The sequence below is a fragment of the Zea mays genome, chromosome 8 (assembly GCF_902167145.1).
Source record: "Zea mays cultivar B73 chromosome 8, Zm-B73-REFERENCE-NAM-5.0, whole genome shotgun sequence".
Lineage (NCBI taxonomy): Eukaryota > Viridiplantae > Streptophyta > Magnoliopsida > Poales > Poaceae > Zea > Zea mays.
Window position 1 is genome coordinate 145,933,996 of NC_050103.1, and position 16,542 is coordinate 145,950,537.

Genomic DNA, 16,542 nt, shown 5'->3' on the forward strand with positions numbered 1-16,542 from the left:
TCCTCGCCACCGTTGGGGGTAGTTTTTGTGCGGGCCTACCTTTACTTTTCTTCTCAAACACACATATTTGCATTTTTGTTTAAGCAAGATCGTATGGTGGTGTGTGCCTGATGACTAAAGATGTACGAGGAAATTTATCCCGAGACGTGCGGAAGGTGCTCTCCAATGATTAGACCATGCAAACCGTGACATATATCGAAGTCTGCATAATACTGGTGGTTGCAATGTAGTGGTGAAACAGGTAGATTAAAATTAAAAAAAAATTATGTATGGACAGGATCACAAATTGATTGTGAAAACTTTTCTCTTAATAATATAATACATATTTAATAGGGAAATTTGGATCCATACCATTAAAAGATCACCACTTTGGATCCATACCATTACTATCTCACTTACATGTGGGTCCACATGAGTCAATGACATGTGGGGTCCATAGTATATATCTAAAGTTTGGATCTTTTAATGGTATAGATCCAATTGTTTCTATTTAATATATAAGTTATTATAGTATACTGATATTATATATTCATGTTGCAACACAGGCTTTCATCCCTACTCCAACTCTATTTTCTGTTTTGATGGCAGCAAGTTTCCTTTTTTAAAAAAAGGGAAAAGCAACATGTTACTTTTTGGGCCCAATAGCCCGTGAAACCGGCACCTCACGGCCCTTACCGTCTTATCCCTCTCCCTTCGCGTCGCATGCTCCGCCCCGCCCGCCGCCTCCATGGCGCCTCTTCCACTCCCCCTTCCCGCCACCATGATCACTCCCCACCATTCCAAACCGCACGACGCGCCGAGGCCCGAGGCCTCTTTGCACGCCACGCTCGCCTCCTTCTCGCAGCAAGCCAACGAGGGCAGCCTCCGCGACGCGTTCGCACTGGTCGCCCGCGCCGAGCGGCAGTCCTCCCCCGCCGCGGGCGTTGCGGTGGGTCCGGAGGTGTACACGTCGCTCCTCCAGTGCTGCGTGACGGCCGGGTCCCTCCGCGCGGGCCGCCAGGTGCACGCGGCGCTCGTCAAGCGCGGGACGTACTACTGCCGGAACGCGTACGTCGGTACCAAGCTCGCCGTCTGCTACGCGCGCTGCGGCGCGCTCGACGACGCGGAACGCGCGTTCGGCGCGCTCCCGGAGAGGGACAGGAACGCCTTCGCGTGGGCCGCCGTCATCGGGCTCTGGAGCCGCGCGGGGCTGCACGGCAGGGCGCTGGCGGGGTTCGTCGCCATGCTCGAGGCCGGCGTCCCCGCGGACAACTTCGTCGTCCCCACCGTGATCAAGGCGTGCGCGGGGCTCGGCCTGGCTGGCACCGGGAGGGCGGTGCACGGGCACGCGTGCAAGGCGGGCGTGGCTGAGTGCGTCTACGTCATGAGCAGCCTCGTGGACTTGTACGGCAAGTGCGGGGAGGTGGAGGACGCGAGGGCGGTCTTCGACGCAATGCCTGAGCGGACCGTGGTCAGCTGGAACACGATGCTCATGGCGTACATACACAACGGAAGGATCGACGAAGCCGTGGATCTGTTTTACGAGATGAGGGTCGAGGGCGTGCTGCCGACGAGGGTGAGCATCGTGAGCTTTCTTTCCGCATCAGCGGGTCTCGAGGCTATCGACGGGGGAAGGCAGGGCCACGCAGTGGCAGTTTCGAGCGGGCTGGAGATGGACGTGATTTTGGGGAGCTCCATGATACACTTCTACTGTAAGGTTGGCTTGGTGGAGGCTGCCGAGGCAGTGTTTGAGCAGATGGAAGGGAGAGATGCTGTGGCTTGGAACTTGATGATTGCTGGGTATTTTCAGGACGGGCAGATCGATAAGGCGTTACACACTTGCCGAAGAATGCTGGAGGCTGACCTCAAGTTCGACTGCGTGACGCTGGCGTCCATTATCATGGCTTGTGTAAAGTCCTGCATCACGTTGCTGGGTATAGCTGCTCATGGTTATGCAGTCAGAAACGGTCTTGATTCAGATAAGACGGTTGCTGCTGGCCTGATAGACTTGTACGCGAGTACTGGGAGGATCGAACAAGCGCGTCGAGTGTTCAATGCCACGAGTCCGCGAAATCCGGTCGTCTGGAAAGCATTGGTTTCTGCTTACGTCGACTGTGGCATGAACTCTGAGGCTCGGAATCTTGTGAATCAGACGCAGCTTCAAGGCATGTCCTCAAATGCAACGTGTTGGGATTCTGTAATCTCTGCTTTTATACAGAAGGGCCAACTCGAAGACGCTGTAGATATGTTCAGCGAGATGCTTCTGACGAAAACACGGCCCAACCTGCGGACCTGGAGCTTGTTGATAAGTGCCTTGTCGCAAAATGGCATGCGCCAGGAGGTAACAAGCATATGCTGCAAGATGCAGGAAGTGGAGTCAGCGCCCAGTCCCACAATCTATTCATCAGCGATCCTTGCTGTTAAAACGGCAGCTTCTGTAGATTACGGGAAGGCAATCCATGCGTGCGTTGTTAAAAAGGGCCTGCTGCTGTCCAGATCCGTGATCCAGTCGCTTCTGAACATGTACAGTAGTTTTGACGACAGAGACACAATGGATGGTTTGCTGAGACTGTTTCCTGAATAAAGCACATGGCACAAAATGCACCCGATGATATAGGGTATGCACCTGTACATGGTTGTACCAGGTTGCACGTACATACTGAAGAACACATCATCAAATAACGGGGCCGCAATTTTGGATCAGAATCTACAGTCTGCTTGGCCTTTTTTTTTTTGGGAATTGACAGAGGACTGTATGGGCCAACTGCTGTTGCAGTCCTTATTACAGTTGAGACAATAGAACAACAATATACCCATACTGTGAAGTCTAATTAGATCACACATATCTCTTATTCTTTTGGGTAAAAAGTTAGAGCTAGAAAACTGTAGCGTTGAATCTTACGGTTACATTTTACTGAGTGGATTTGGATTTTTTCCAGATCTGCAGCTCCTCCAAATTTCCTGTGATAGACATCAAGCTTGCACCATTGGCTGTGACTTTCTTTCAGAAAAAGCTATTTTGGGTGACCCTGCATTTGAACTGGACATGTAGCTGGCCATAGTTATATCGCATTGTAATATCAAGTATCCTAATATTCATCAACAGTGTTTCTGAATTATATATCTACTAGTGTAGCTAACACATGTAGGCTGGGCATTTTCATGAGGGCCAGAATGTTCCAATAAGAGAAAACGAGTACCTTGCAAGTTGCAAACAGACGTGTTGTTTGTGTTGGCATCCTCTGAAAGCTGGCAGCTACAGCTGTTTGAATTACTTACACCAAAAATAAGCGCACTGCCATTTCCTCCAGTAGGGTTGCTGCAGTGTTTTCGCGGATTTGTGCGGGTCTGTTGTGAGCGGTCCTCACGTTGTGTTTGCTAGTCTGTTTTATCTTGGTCCTCGGACTTGTACAGTGTATTTTCTGAACTATCTCCTTTTAATGATTAGGCAGAGCTCCTGCCATTTCCTTCAAAAAATAAAATAAGTGCACTGCTGGTGCCCTTTGGGAATTTCGAGAGGCAAGGTTGATCTAGATGCTTTACTGTCCTGACAATAGATTAACTGTACATCCATACTGAGAACTGTGGCTATCGCTTTACTGTACGCACAGTTTTATTTTTAATAAAGGAACAGAGTAATGGCAATAGTTGGTTTTTTCTTTCTTTCTGTCAGATGGTAAATAAATAGCGCTCGAACGTATATGGTCACTCAGGGCCAGTCCTGACATTTCAGGGACCCGGGGCGAAACAAAAAATTAGGGCCTTTAAAGCTTCATCTATAATTTTTTTACTTTCTTTTAAGTACATCGACAAATTTTTTATATAATAAAAAACTCAAATATATCAAAATAAATTCAAATATATTTACATATTACCTAAAAAATTTCTTCTAACATTTCTTGATGCGAAGTCGTTGATAATAGTGTTGCTATCAACCTTGTCCAATAATTTTTTCTCAATACATAAAGTGGCCAATCCGTTGAGCCATTCTTGAGACATTGTTGACCTTAAATAGTTCTTCAACAATTTCAACTTTGAAAAGCTTCTCTCAGCTGATGCAACCGTTACAAGCACATTAAATAATATCCGGTAAGCGATTGAAATATTTGGATACGAATCCATTTGCCGAACATACTTAAAGATCTCCATAGAAGACATTGGACTTTTAGGTAAACTTAGCTTCAAGCAGTTGAAGTCGTGACCTGTGTTGTGATTCCGTGAACAGGCAGCACAGCAGGCCTAGGGACTGGCAAGAAGATGGTAGGACTGCAATGTGAGGTGATCAGATGGTAAGGGCAGCAAGCGCAGGGCACAATCGCGCAAGGGCAAGGCTTTACCGTGCGTTTGCGGCGGCCGGCGGTGATTAGGGATTTTTTTATTCCAATTACCGTGGTGTCCAGGCAGTTGAATCGACATGAGGCTAATTGGATTAGTTTTACCTGGACTTAGCCATAATACGTATATACACTGTATGTATATCTAGGGTGGGGCCCCTGGAATTTTGGGGCCCGGTGCGGCCGCTCCGGTTGACCGCCCTCAGGACCGGCCCTGTGGTCACTTCAACTGCGTGCTATAGATTTTCGAAATCTTCAAAAGAGAATTTGGGACGTCGTCAGATGAACATCGACCGGGAGTCCGGGACTCGTTTCCTTCGAGTTTACGGAAGACCCCCCACCCGGCCACCCCCAACAGTTGTTGGACAGCCGTCAGAATCAGAAAGGAGTTTTCTCATGCGTTGCATTTTAGGATGTTCGGTAGAAAAACAAAGAATTAGGTGCCGTTTGGTTCACTTATTGGTAACGTAATGGGTAATCAATAACGTTAGATTGTGTTTGTTTAAGTCCAACCGTAATCGATATCACACTACAAATAGAGATCTCCTTATTCAAATTTGTTATCGCCTGCCGTAAACCGTTACCATTACCATTTACGTTAGTACGTTACATTTCGTGAACCGGTTGCCGCTCGTGAGGAGTGGACGGCCACTTTCGACACGCAGCCCAGGGCGCCACGTGAGGAGTGGCGGGGCCGGGGAGCCCAAGCGCAGCCGGCATCCCCACCACCCATGTGTCTCTCTCCGGCGGGGAAAGGCCCAGAGCCCTAGATAGCCGTTCCATCACCCGTAATGCCCCGTCAACCTCCTTCTAGAATGTGAGAGGGCTGCTTGTATCTGATCAGTGCTTACGGCCTACGGGTGTCTTTTGCGAAGGGGCAGAGAGAGAGAGAGAGAAGTACAGGACATGGACGCCGATGGCGATGCAGGACGACGATCCAAAGGACCTGGAACGCGCGTTTCTGTCTGTCTCGAGTCTCTCGACACCGGGCGGTGTCAGTGTGTTGTATTGTGCTGCTGCGGCTGCCACGGAGTTTGTTGGGACAAGAAGATCTTATCCGCTGCACCTCTGGGCTTCGCCGATCGGCCGAATAGCCTGTCAGTGTCTAAGAAATGATGTGAAAGCAATTGGTGGGTGTTTGGTTACACCCCGCTAAAATTTAGCCCATGTCCCATCGAATGTTTGAACCTCCGTTCCGGGTATTAAATGTAGTCGGATTATAAAACTAATTTGTCAGCCGAAGATTAAAAGACGAGACGAATCTAGTCCAGTTGGTTGGGTCTATATTTCATACTCTTATTTAAAAGTCAAACGCTTGATGTGACCCGGGCTAAACTTTAGCATGAGCAACCAAACACCCCCAGGTGTTTGGTTACACTCCGCGTGTTTGGTTACACCCCGCTAAAATTTAGCCCCTGTCTCATCGAATGTTTGAACCTCCATTCCGGGTATTAAATGTAGTCGGATTATAAAACTAATTTATCAGCCGAAGATTAAAAAACGAGACGAATCTAGTCCAGTTGGTTGGGTCTATATTTCATACTCATATTTAAAAGTCAAACGCTTGATGTGACCCGGGCCAAACTTTAGCCGGAGCAACCAAACACTAAGGGCAAGGTTTATTCATCATATGATTGAGTTTGAGTGACAGACAAGCGAGCGACAACAAGATGCTGGTGGGGCTACCTAGCAACTAGCATGTCAACGAGGCCTGCCGCGCTTGCTTCTAGTTTGGAGTCAGTTGCTTTACTCCCAGGTCACCTCAACATGGTTCAGCTTCAGGACGATCAAAGGCACATGGGTGAAGGCTCCAGCAACCATCACAAAGGGTATAAAAGAAAACTGAAGAAAAATTACACTTTTTTACTTGGATTAATGAAGCCTGAAAGAGAGAGAGGGAGACGGGGGAAAAAAGAAAAATTGATCCAACAAAACAATGACCTGGCAAGACAAAAAAGAAAAAGCAAAAAGAAAAACAAAGAAGAAACATACTACCACGCTAGCTGTCCAATGCCGGCATACAGGCATCATCACGAACCTATGCAATTTAATCAGGCCAAACAACTTTACCCTGCTGCTAGCCGCGTCACGGCGTCGGGGCGGCTGGCGGCGTGCCTCCGGACCGCGACGGCTCCTCTTCCGACGTGCCCCTTACGCCCTCGCTCTCCTCCTCCGTCGCGGTCGCCGTCGTCGTCCGGCCGCCGCCGATCTCCTCGATCATCCGGACCACGTCGGGGGCGTCCAGCCGCGCGTCCGGGACGGTGGCCACGCACGCCATGGCCACCTGCAGCAGCGCCACCATCTCCTCCTCGGCGCTGGCGCCCAGGCGCACCAGCTCGACGTCGAACACCTCGGCGGTCCACTCCTCCCGCACCACGGACTGCACCCACCGGGGCAGGTCCAGCGTGCCGTCGCCCTCCAGCGACGCGTGCGAGGGGGACCTCCCCGTCAGGAGCTCCAGCAGGAGCACGCCCAGCGAGTACACGTCCGACTTGAACGTCAGCCGGCGCGCGTCCACCACCTCCGGGGCGCGGTACCCTCCGGCCCGCGTCGTCGACGGCGCGAACAGCCGGTGGAGGCTCAAGTCGGAGAGCGCCGCGGCGTCGGCGTCCGCGCGGAGCAGGACGTTCGAGGCCTTCACGTTGCCGTGCACAAGGTTGTGCGCCGTGTGCAGGTGCGCCAGCCCGCGCGCGGCCGACAGCGCGAACCGCATCCGCGTCTCCCAGTCCAGTGGCGTCCGCCCCGAGCCCCGGCTCCCTGCGCGTGGATGCACAAACTCTCCCCCCATCAGAAAGCTCGAGTACATGGGAAAAGGAACATCTCGCAAAGATTCAGTGACTCCATCCAAATGCCAACTGAGCAACGCACACCGTTTTTTTTTATTGCACGTATATGGGAACAAAAGTTCACGTTCACAAAATTCATGCTGTTGGCTCTGGCTGGCACTAAAAACCACACACGTCACAGCGTGATACTGCATCCAGCGTTGCAGCGTATAGCGAGGACAAGACATGAGCAACTTCTGGTCAGGTAGAAAAGTACGGTTGGACAGCACCATGAAGCACACAAAAAGGGATTAGATAAAAATCATGGCTGCAGTAGGTTGATTAGGTCTACCGAAAAACTGAATTAAGAAACACACTAAGGCCATGTTTGGGAACACAGTTTTTCCAAACTGCAGTTTTTCAAATACTAAAGTATACTTTAGTCATGACATTACTACAATTTATAATGCTTAAGTTTTCGAATATAACAGTATCCAATACATCAAGGTGTTTGGAAAAAAGTTTGGTTGAGACCAATTAGGGGGTGTTTGGGAACAAAGTTTTTCTGCAGTTTTGGAAGAATACTGCAGTATTCTCAAATACTGCAGTATTATATACATAATGGTGTTTGGCAAGCTGGGTAAAATCTCTGTTTTCAAAACTGAAGTATTGCAAATACTATAGTTGTTTTAAGGCATTCTAAACTTAGCTCTGGACCTCAGTTTTCAAAACTGCGGTATTATAAACTACGGTATTGTCATAACTAAAGTATAGTATAGTATTTCAAAAACTGTGTTTTTCAAAAACTTTGTTCCCAAACAGGGCCTTAGCCAGAACGGGACCCAGCTGGCGCTCTCTTTACAGAGAAAAACTTTGGCTGAGACCAAAGTTTTCAAAACTGCAAAACAAGTGCAGTATTTACAATACAGTTTAATATACATAGATTTCAGATGAGTTGCCAAACATCTCAAAGTATATAATACCATAGTATTGCTCAATACTACAGTATTGCTTCAATACTGCAGAAAAACTTTGTTCTCAAACACCCACTAAACAATCTAACTGGAATATAGGACATGCACAACAACATCTGGTAGGTGGACCGGTATGACGTGACAGGGCAGCTAGACACATAATTGCACGGCCACAGAGGGAAAAAAACAAAGAGGCTGCGAGCTGTGTATTGTTGATTCGAGCAATCGACGAACTTCTTCGCAGGATCTAAGCGCCGAAAATTTCGCTAAAGAATATCCTAAGCTGGATGAACTAACGTACTACTGCTAACAATAAGCACACGTCATATGATTGCGCACAAACAGAGCCTTTTTAGCCAGTGCAGAGGCATGAGCTGCGATTTACTACCAGGTAGTGGTACTCTTGAAAATATAGCTGATATTACATTTATCTTTTACATTTGATTTGGATTCGAACACGAATAGCTGATATTACATTTGATGCTATTCGAACACGAATAGCATCAGGTAGTGGTGGTACTCTTGAAAATATCCGTTCTCTAAACGGAACGGGGGTCCAGTTGTAAAAGGCTGAGAGAAACTGACTTGTTGGTGCCACAAGTGTGCCGTCCATCCACCATCCTCCCGGGTCCGTTTCTTCCAGGATGGGTAGTAACCGGGGCAACGACCTCAGCCACCGCTTCCATCCTTGTCAAGTGGGTGTTGAATGCTTTGGGCACGGGCAGTTAAGGAGAGTTCAGGCTCATTGCCGTCCCGGTTGCATGAACAGCACCGGTCGGCAGATGTGTGCCGGAGGACGCGCGGCGTGCATCCAGGGTCCATGGAGGCATATGGATGGACCGGGCGGGGGCTGAACCGTGGGCGCGCAGATGGCCTTGAGCCAGCCATGCATTGCCGTCCCGTCCTCTCCCCGGACCCCGGGTAGCAGGAGGAGGAGGCCAGGGGTGAAGATGGTGGAAGGGGTGTTTGATTTTTTGCAGACTAATTTTTAGTTTCTACATTTATTTTATTTTAGTTTATAAATTATTAAATGCAGAACTATAATAAGATTTTAGTTTTCATATTTAACAATTTAAAGATTAAAATAGAATAAAATGGAGAACCTAAAAATTAAGAAGTCGTCAGTCGCCACTCGCCAGCACGTACTTGCGAGCTACAAGCGCGGCCAGGCCCCACCACGACAACTCACAGCCGCATTTCGGCCCCCCACCATATCAGCCCAAGTGCTACGCGTACAGGTACTTTCTGCGCCGTCGCGTACGGGCCGCACCTCGCTAGCGATTCTGATGAGCATTTTTCCGAGGCCGAGCAGTGCGCAAAAGGTACAACGAGGATAACAAGTGGAGCACCGGACATCTCCCCATTTGCCACCGGTCCCCAGAGCATACTTTCCAACTTTTTCTACTGTTGGATGCGTACCAGGAACAAGACATGGCGCCGGGTGGGTACAGTACAAATACCGAAATACGCCGGCTGGAGGATCCTCATGTGGCAATTAACTGCGGCACGCGGAGACGTGCCTCGTGGCGGAATTGTCGCGCATGCAGCGCACCCATCCCATCCGTCCGCCGTGACCATCCACGAGGGGCGAGGGGGCCCGCGGCCCGGCAGGCAGACAGGACCAAGACCATCATCGGAGATTTTACAGCCAGGGACCCTCACGCTGGCTGTGGCTCATCACTGCCGTGCACGCCGCCCGCACCGCACGGCACCACTCCGCCCCGCACTGTCCCGTCGTCGGGCAACATCTCTCCCTCTCGCATCGCAGAAAAGCGCGGAAAAAAAGAAAACGGGAGGACGAAAAGCGCGCGAGAACTACCCCGCCCCGCGCACATGGCAGACGGAGAGTACCATACCAACCGACCGACCGCCGATCGGCTGGCCGGCCAGTTCCGGCAGAATTTTCCGCGTCCATGCGCGCCGCCGCGGGCGGATGCGACGGACGCCGTGACGACGCAGGGTGCCAAATTTCAATTGAGAAGGAGATGCAATGATGGTGAATTCCTCGCGCAATCCTGTACGTTTTTTTTTCGGGTAAATGCTACGTTCCCAACGCGCGAATGAATGAGTGGTGCCAATCCTGCTATCCGAGCGAGACGACGACTTGGACTTGGAATTCTCGAGTCACCGCCGGATCCTCCCCTCGCGGCCTAGCCCTAGTAACTCCCAAGGCGCAAACAAAACCCCAGCGGCCCAGCCGCGCGAGGCAACAAAAAAAAAACAAAAAAGCAAGGCAAATCGCATACAGTGCAGCAGCTACGCTAAGGCAACGCAATGCAAGCGCGAGGAGGAAAAGAGGTTGGGCACTGACCGTGGAGCATGGCAGAGAGGCTGCCGTTGGGGAGGTAGTCGTAGACGAGGAGCTTCTCGTCCTTGGAGAAGTAGTAGGCGCGGACGGGGAGCACGTTCCGGTGCTCCACCCTGCCGAGCGCCTCCATGTGCGCGTCGAACTCGCGCCGCTGCACCGCCACGTCCTTGAGCCGCTTCACCACCACCGTCGTGCCTTCCTCCAGCACCGCCTTGTACGACGTCCCCACGCTGCCTTTGCCCAGCACCTCCGCCGACGCGCGCAGCAGGTCCTCAAGGTCGAAGCTGTACCCGGCGCCCTTCCCCACGAACACCAGCCGGCTCTGCTCCCCCGCGGCGGCGGCGGCCGCCGCCGCGACGGCCGCGGCCGACCCGGACGCGCCGCCTCCGAGGTCCTCCTTGGACGAGGACGTCAAGCCGCCGGACGCCGGCGGGGGCTGCCCCCTGGCCGCCGCGGATGTCGCGGCCTTGGGCCCGTCGCGGGCGCCGGCGCCACGACGTCTGGACACCACGCAGAGCACGGTGGCGATGAGGATGAGGAGCCCCACCACCACGGCGCCCACGACGATGCCCGCGATTGCGGCCCCGGAGAGCTTTCGCTTCTTGGATGAGCCCGGCGCGGGGCCGCCGCCGCCGCCGCCGCCGGAGGGCGGGCTGGGCCCGCCGGGCGACGGCGCTGGGGGAAAGAACGGGCTGCTGCAGGGCGGCAGCGGGTCCCCGCAGAGCTGGAGGTTCCCGGCGAAGGATTCCCGCGGGAAGCGCGAGAGCGATTTGGGAATGGAGCCGTTGAGGTTGTTGTCGGAGACGTCGAAGGAGCCGAGGCCCGCGATGCTGATGCTGGGAATGCTCCCGGAGAGGCGGTTGCCGTCGAGCCTGAGCACGCGCAGCGCGGTGAGGCTGTTGAGCGCGAAGGGGATGGGGCCCGACAGGTTGTTGCGGGAGAGGACCAGGCGCTCGAGGCCGCCGAGCCTCTGGATTCCCGGCGGGATGGGGCCTGACAGCAGGTTGTGCTGCAGGAACAGCGCCTTGAGGACCGGCAGCTGGAGCACGTCGTCGGGGATGGTCCCGAGGACGCGGTTGGAGCGGAGCGAGAGCGCGCGGAGGTTGGTGAGCCGGCCGAGCGTGCCCGGCGGGATGGCGCCGACGAGGCCGACGCCCGGGAGCCGCACCTCGACGACGGTGGCGTTGGCGTTGTCGCACGTGACCCCGACCCAGCCGCACGCCGGGGTGGAGGCGTTCCACCCGAGGCGGCGCTCGTGCGGGGTCGCGGTCAGGAACGCCAGCAGCGCCGACCGCTCCCTCGGCGGCGGCTCCGCGACGGCGCAGCGTGTGAAGGCCGCGGCAGCAGCGAGCAGGACCGCCAGCGCCGCTACGGATGCGCCGGGGCCGGCCATTGCGACGCGCGGTGGAGCTGCGACGCGGCTTACGGGTGAGGCATTGGGGGGAGGGCCGAGGGGGGGAGCTGGAGCTGGAGCTTTTCTTCTCACTGGCTGGCGCTGCCGCTTTTCTTTGTTGTCTGCAGGCGGTGGCTTTTTGCTTCTCGGGGGTGAGAAATTTGGGGAGGAAGAGGTGGGAACGTGCGCGTGGGCGTGGTGGTAGTAGGCTGTTTTTTGCGCGCGGGTACAGTGGCAGTGGCGGGTGTGGGATCGAGACGAGACGGACAGTGGCGGCGGCACCCGTGACGGCGTCTTGTAGTCAGTGTGCCCTGCAGCCGGCCAGAGGGGAGCCAGCCAGCAGCAGGCGGCTTCGATAGCTGCCTCGGACCGGCGCGTGTTTCCGTCCGCCGCCTGCGCGCTTGGCGCGCTCGTTGAGCTGGCGCTGCCTGGCTTGCACGCGTGTGAACCGTGAACTGGACGCTGGCACGCTGCTCTGTGCATGCATTGTGCTCCCCACCGCGGTCGCTGGATGTGCTTGTCATCGAGGCATCAAGCTGGAAGTGGCCCGTTGGCATGCAAACATGGCGTACTCGGTACCCTTTTTTATATACAAAAAATGATCTGACTACACCTATAGGAACAGGGGGATGTTGTTTGCCAGCAAACACATGCATGAAATCGAATCTGCGGTTGCTTTGCTTGCCGCTGAGAAAGAAACCTCGGAACGAAACGGATAACCGCGCGTTGGCAACTGAGACCCGCACCCTTGTGCCAGCAGCACGTACGTCGCCGACGGTTAACCGGCGGTTTACGCCAAAATGTGGCCACGGAAGCCCCCGAGTCTGGATAAAAAATATTCGAGGTCGAAGCGGAAGCTGGCCCTCGACCCCCCGTCCGTCCGTCCGTCGGGGTCTGGATTTGGGGAGCAACCGGGAGCACATTATCGAGCGACCAACGCACCCACACTAGGCGCGAGCCAGAAGCAAGCACACCACCTGGATGACCAACCAAATCACACACACCGCGCCTTGGAGCGCGCGGAAGCGGGTACGGGTGTTACACGCCTTCGGCTGCTACAGCTAGGACTACGTAGAAGAGGAAGGAACACGAGGTAGAAGAGAAGACTGGAATACGATTCTATTATCCTCTTCTCCTGTTTCTGAAACATTCTATTGTCTTTATCCTGCTACTGTTACAACGACCACATGGGCCGTCTAGCTGGACCACATCTCCTTAGGATAACGAACATTGGGCCGTCGCACACGTTGGCCCAGAACTACTTCCTTTGCCTTCTGAATATCAGTCTTCTTGGCGCCATCGTCAGCTTCATCAGTCTGAATACTGACATTCCCCTGGTCTTGATTTGCCGCTTGTCCCCAAGCGGCTGCCCGAGGAAACCGGCGACGAACGTCGAACTCATCTTCCCAAGTGTCAAGAGCAGCATCACAACCTGACCACCTTATCAGCACCTGCGGCACTTGAGCTCCTCCACGAGCAATCACACGTCGCTGGATGACTTGTACCGGAAAACGTATTGCATCCGGAACAACAGGAAGAGAGCTGCTCACCAAATGCCTGGGATGAAGAGAGGGCTTGAGCTGAGATACGTGAAACACAGGATGAACTACAGCCGACTCAGGAAGTTTCAACTTGTAAGCAACGTTCCCCATGCGCTGCAAGATTTCGAACGGACCAAAGTACTTGTAAGCAAGTTTGTGATTAGCACGCAAAGCCACAGATGTCTGAACATAAGGCTGCAGCTTCAAATACACCATATCGCCCACTTGATACTCGCGTTCGGACCGACGCTTATCAGCCTGATTCTTCATTCGTTGTTGTGCCCGAAGAAGATGTTGCTGCACAGCTCGTAACATGAGCTCACGTTGAGACAGCCAGAGCTTAAGATCAGCATGGTTCACCGAATCATCAACTGACAGACCAAAGTGCCGAGGAGAATGGCCATACAATACTTCGAAAGGAGACCGACCCAGAGAAGTATGGAAGCAGCAATTATACCAATACTCAGCCATTGGAAGCCATGAAGACCATTTGGAGGGACAAGATTGAACAAAACAGCGCAAATATGTCTCCACACACTGATTTACCCGCTCAGTTTGTCCATCCGTTTGGGGGTGGTATGAAGAGCTCATATGGAGGCATGTACCTGACAACTGAAACAGCTCCTTCCATAACGCACTGGTAAATATTCGATCCGTATCAGACACAATGGATTCAGGCATGCCATGGAGACGGTATACCGATGTCATGAAAATCTTGGCAACTTTCAGTGCTGTAAAAGGATGATGCATTGCCACAAAGTGAGCATACTTGGACAATCTGTCCACAACCACCAATATTGTATTGTAGACCCCGGACCGTGGTAATCCTTCAATGAAATCTAAGGAAATCGCCTGCCAAGCATGTTGTGGTACCGGAAGGGGCTGCAGGAGTCCAGGATACCGAGAACGGTCGGGCTTAGCTTGATGACAAACTGAACAAGCATCAACAAGGTCCTTAATAGTCTGCTTCATATGTGGCCAATAGAAAAGCTGCTTAATGCGACGATATGTAACAGGAAATCCGGAGTGACCCCCCAAGGCACTAGAATGCAAAGCAGCGACCACTTTGTTGTGTAACTCAGAATTATTGCCCAACCAAACACGATTTTTATACCGGATAATACCATTGTGCAGGCTGTATGGAGGCTGAGAACCCACTGATAATGCAGTCAACAACTTCAGAGCTTCAGAATCATTGTTGTAACCAGCCACTACATCCTGTAACCAGCTCGGTGAAGCCACTGACAGAGCACAACACTCAAGATCTTCATGGTGTGGGCGACGAGAGAGTGCATCCGCAGCAGCATTGTCCACACCTTTCTTATAAACAATTCGATATTGCAAGCCAAGTAACTTGGTGAACACCTTTTGTTGCCAAGACGTGTGAAGACGTTGCTCATTTAAGTGAGACAAACTGCGATGATCGGTGAGTATTAAGAATTCAGCATGCTGTAAATAAGATCTCCATTGATCCACAGCTAGAAGAATGGCCAAGTATTCTTTTTCGTATGCTGAAAGTCCCAAATGAGCCACCCCCAAGGCCTTGCTGACAAATGCCAAGGGATGCCCGTCCTGTTGAAGCACAGCACCAATACCCGTTCCTGAGGCATCGGTCTCAATAGCAAACGACCTATGAAAGTTGGGCAAGGCCAAAACTGGCGCAGAAGACAAAGCCTGTTTAATAGCTTGGAAGGCTGAATCCTGAACCTCAGTCCATACAAAAACAGTGTGCTTCTTGAGCAGATTGGTTAGTGGTTTAGCCAATATACCAAAATTTTTGACAAACTTCCTATAATAGCCGGCAAGACCCAAAAATCCTCTCAGCTCTTTGCATGTCTTAGGGGCAGGCCAGGAAGACACAGCAGCTACTTTAGATGGGTCAGTAGCCACTCCAGCTTGGCTAATAATATGACCCAAGTAAGAGATCTCTTGACGGCCAAAGGAGCACTTAGACAGCTTAACTTGCCAACAATCTTGAACCAATAGCTGCAACACCAACTCTATATGTAGCAAGTGGTCTTCCCAAGTATGACTATATACAAGAATATCATCGAAGAACACCAAGACACATTTCCGGAGAAGAGATGACAATGTCTTGTTCATGGCGCCCTGAAACGTAGCAGGTGCTCCAGTAAGTCCAAACGACATAACACGAAACTCATAATGGCCGTTATGTGTTTGAAACGCTGTCTTGTGCTGATCGTCAGGAGCCATACGTATTTGATGAAATCCGGCACGCAAGTCTAGAGTTGAGAACCAAGCAGCACCATGTAGCTCATCAAGAAACTCATCCACCACAGGAATAGGAAATCGAGTTTTAACAGTTATAGCATTCAGATGCCTGTAGTCCACACAAAAACGATATGTGTCATCCTTCTTCTTGACCAATATGACTGAGGAAGAAAATGCACTCTGACTGGGTTGAATGATTCCTGCAGCCAACATCTCTTCCACTTGTTTTTCAACCTCAGATTTGAGGGCTGGTGCATATCGATAAGGCCTCATATGGAAGGGTTGTGCACCAGGTAGAAGATTGATATGATGGTCACAATCTCGGGGAGGTGGCAGTCCTTTAGGTACTGCAAAAACAGACTGAAACTTGTACAACAAGGTCTGAAGATCAGCTGGCAATGCAGATAGAATAGAATGATCCTTGTCTGGCAATTCAGCAATATGACACAGTTCAACAACTGAATACTGTCCCTTGGGCGAATGCAATCCAAATAACTGCTTTGGTGAACCTTTATAAGTAATGGTCAGCCATTTGTCTGCCCAATGCACCCACATAGGACTAAACTGTTCAAGCCAGTCCATGCCAACAATCAAGTCGTAAGTCTGAAGGGGCAATATACGCAACGTCGACTGAAACTCACAGCCACCAAGAGACCAAGAAGCTTGCACCAACTCATGAGTACACTGAAGTTTAGACCCATTTGCCACTTGTACTGACAACACCTGTGGCAAAGGTGTTAGCCCTTGCAGCTGATCAGCAACTTGAGTACTGAGAAAACAGTGAGAACTTCCAGAGTCCAGCAACACCAAAAGGTCCATACCCCGGATGTTGCCCAAAAACTGCATGGTCTTAGGAGGTTGTGCCTTCTCTATTGCAGCTTGAGACAGATTCATCACATGAAGTTCCCCGGAAACCACTGATTGACAATCGTCATCCTGCTGAGGCGCTTGCAGGAACTGGCACAATTCATCAACAACATGTAGCTGAACTGTTTCTGCACAACGATGTCCCTTGG

General features: G+C 51.8%; 2 protein-coding genes across 2 annotated transcripts; one reads left to right on the forward strand and one right to left on the reverse strand.

Moving 5' to 3' along the window:
- The first annotated feature begins 680 nt into the window (after positions 1-680).
- LOC103636058 (pentatricopeptide repeat-containing protein At5g55740, chloroplastic) lies at positions 681-3,102 on the forward strand. Its single transcript, XM_008658416.3, has one exon. It carries the CDS (start codon positions 728-730, stop codon positions 2,561-2,563), a length of 1,836 nt encoding a protein of 611 aa, XP_008656638.1. The 5' UTR covers positions 681-727; the 3' UTR covers positions 2,564-3,102.
- Positions 3,103-6,266: 3,164 nt separating this feature from the next.
- Positions 6,267-11,874, reverse strand: LOC103636059 (uncharacterized). The gene is made up of 2 exons (NM_001364925.1): positions 10,364-11,874; positions 6,267-7,070 (listed from the first exon to the last, which is right to left on the reverse strand). The coding sequence occupies exons 1-2, from the start codon at positions 11,751-11,753 to the stop codon at positions 6,400-6,402; spliced, it is 2,061 nt and encodes a 686-aa protein (NP_001351854.1). The 5' UTR covers positions 11,754-11,874; the 3' UTR covers positions 6,267-6,399.
- Between the last annotated feature and the right edge of the window lie 4,668 nt (positions 11,875-16,542).

Coding starts and splice junctions, on each gene's coding strand:
- LOC103636058 (XM_008658416.3), top strand. CDS start 728: ATGGCGCCTCTTCCACTCCCCCTTCCCGCCACCATGATCACTCCCCAC.
- LOC103636059 (NM_001364925.1), bottom strand. CDS start 11,753: ATGGCCGGCCCCGGCGCATCCGTAGCGGCGCTGGCGGTCCTGCTCGCT. Junction 7,071..10,363: donor CCTCTCTGCCATGCTCCACG/GTCAGTGCCCAA, acceptor ATCCACGCGCAG/GGAGCCGGGGCTCGGGGCGG.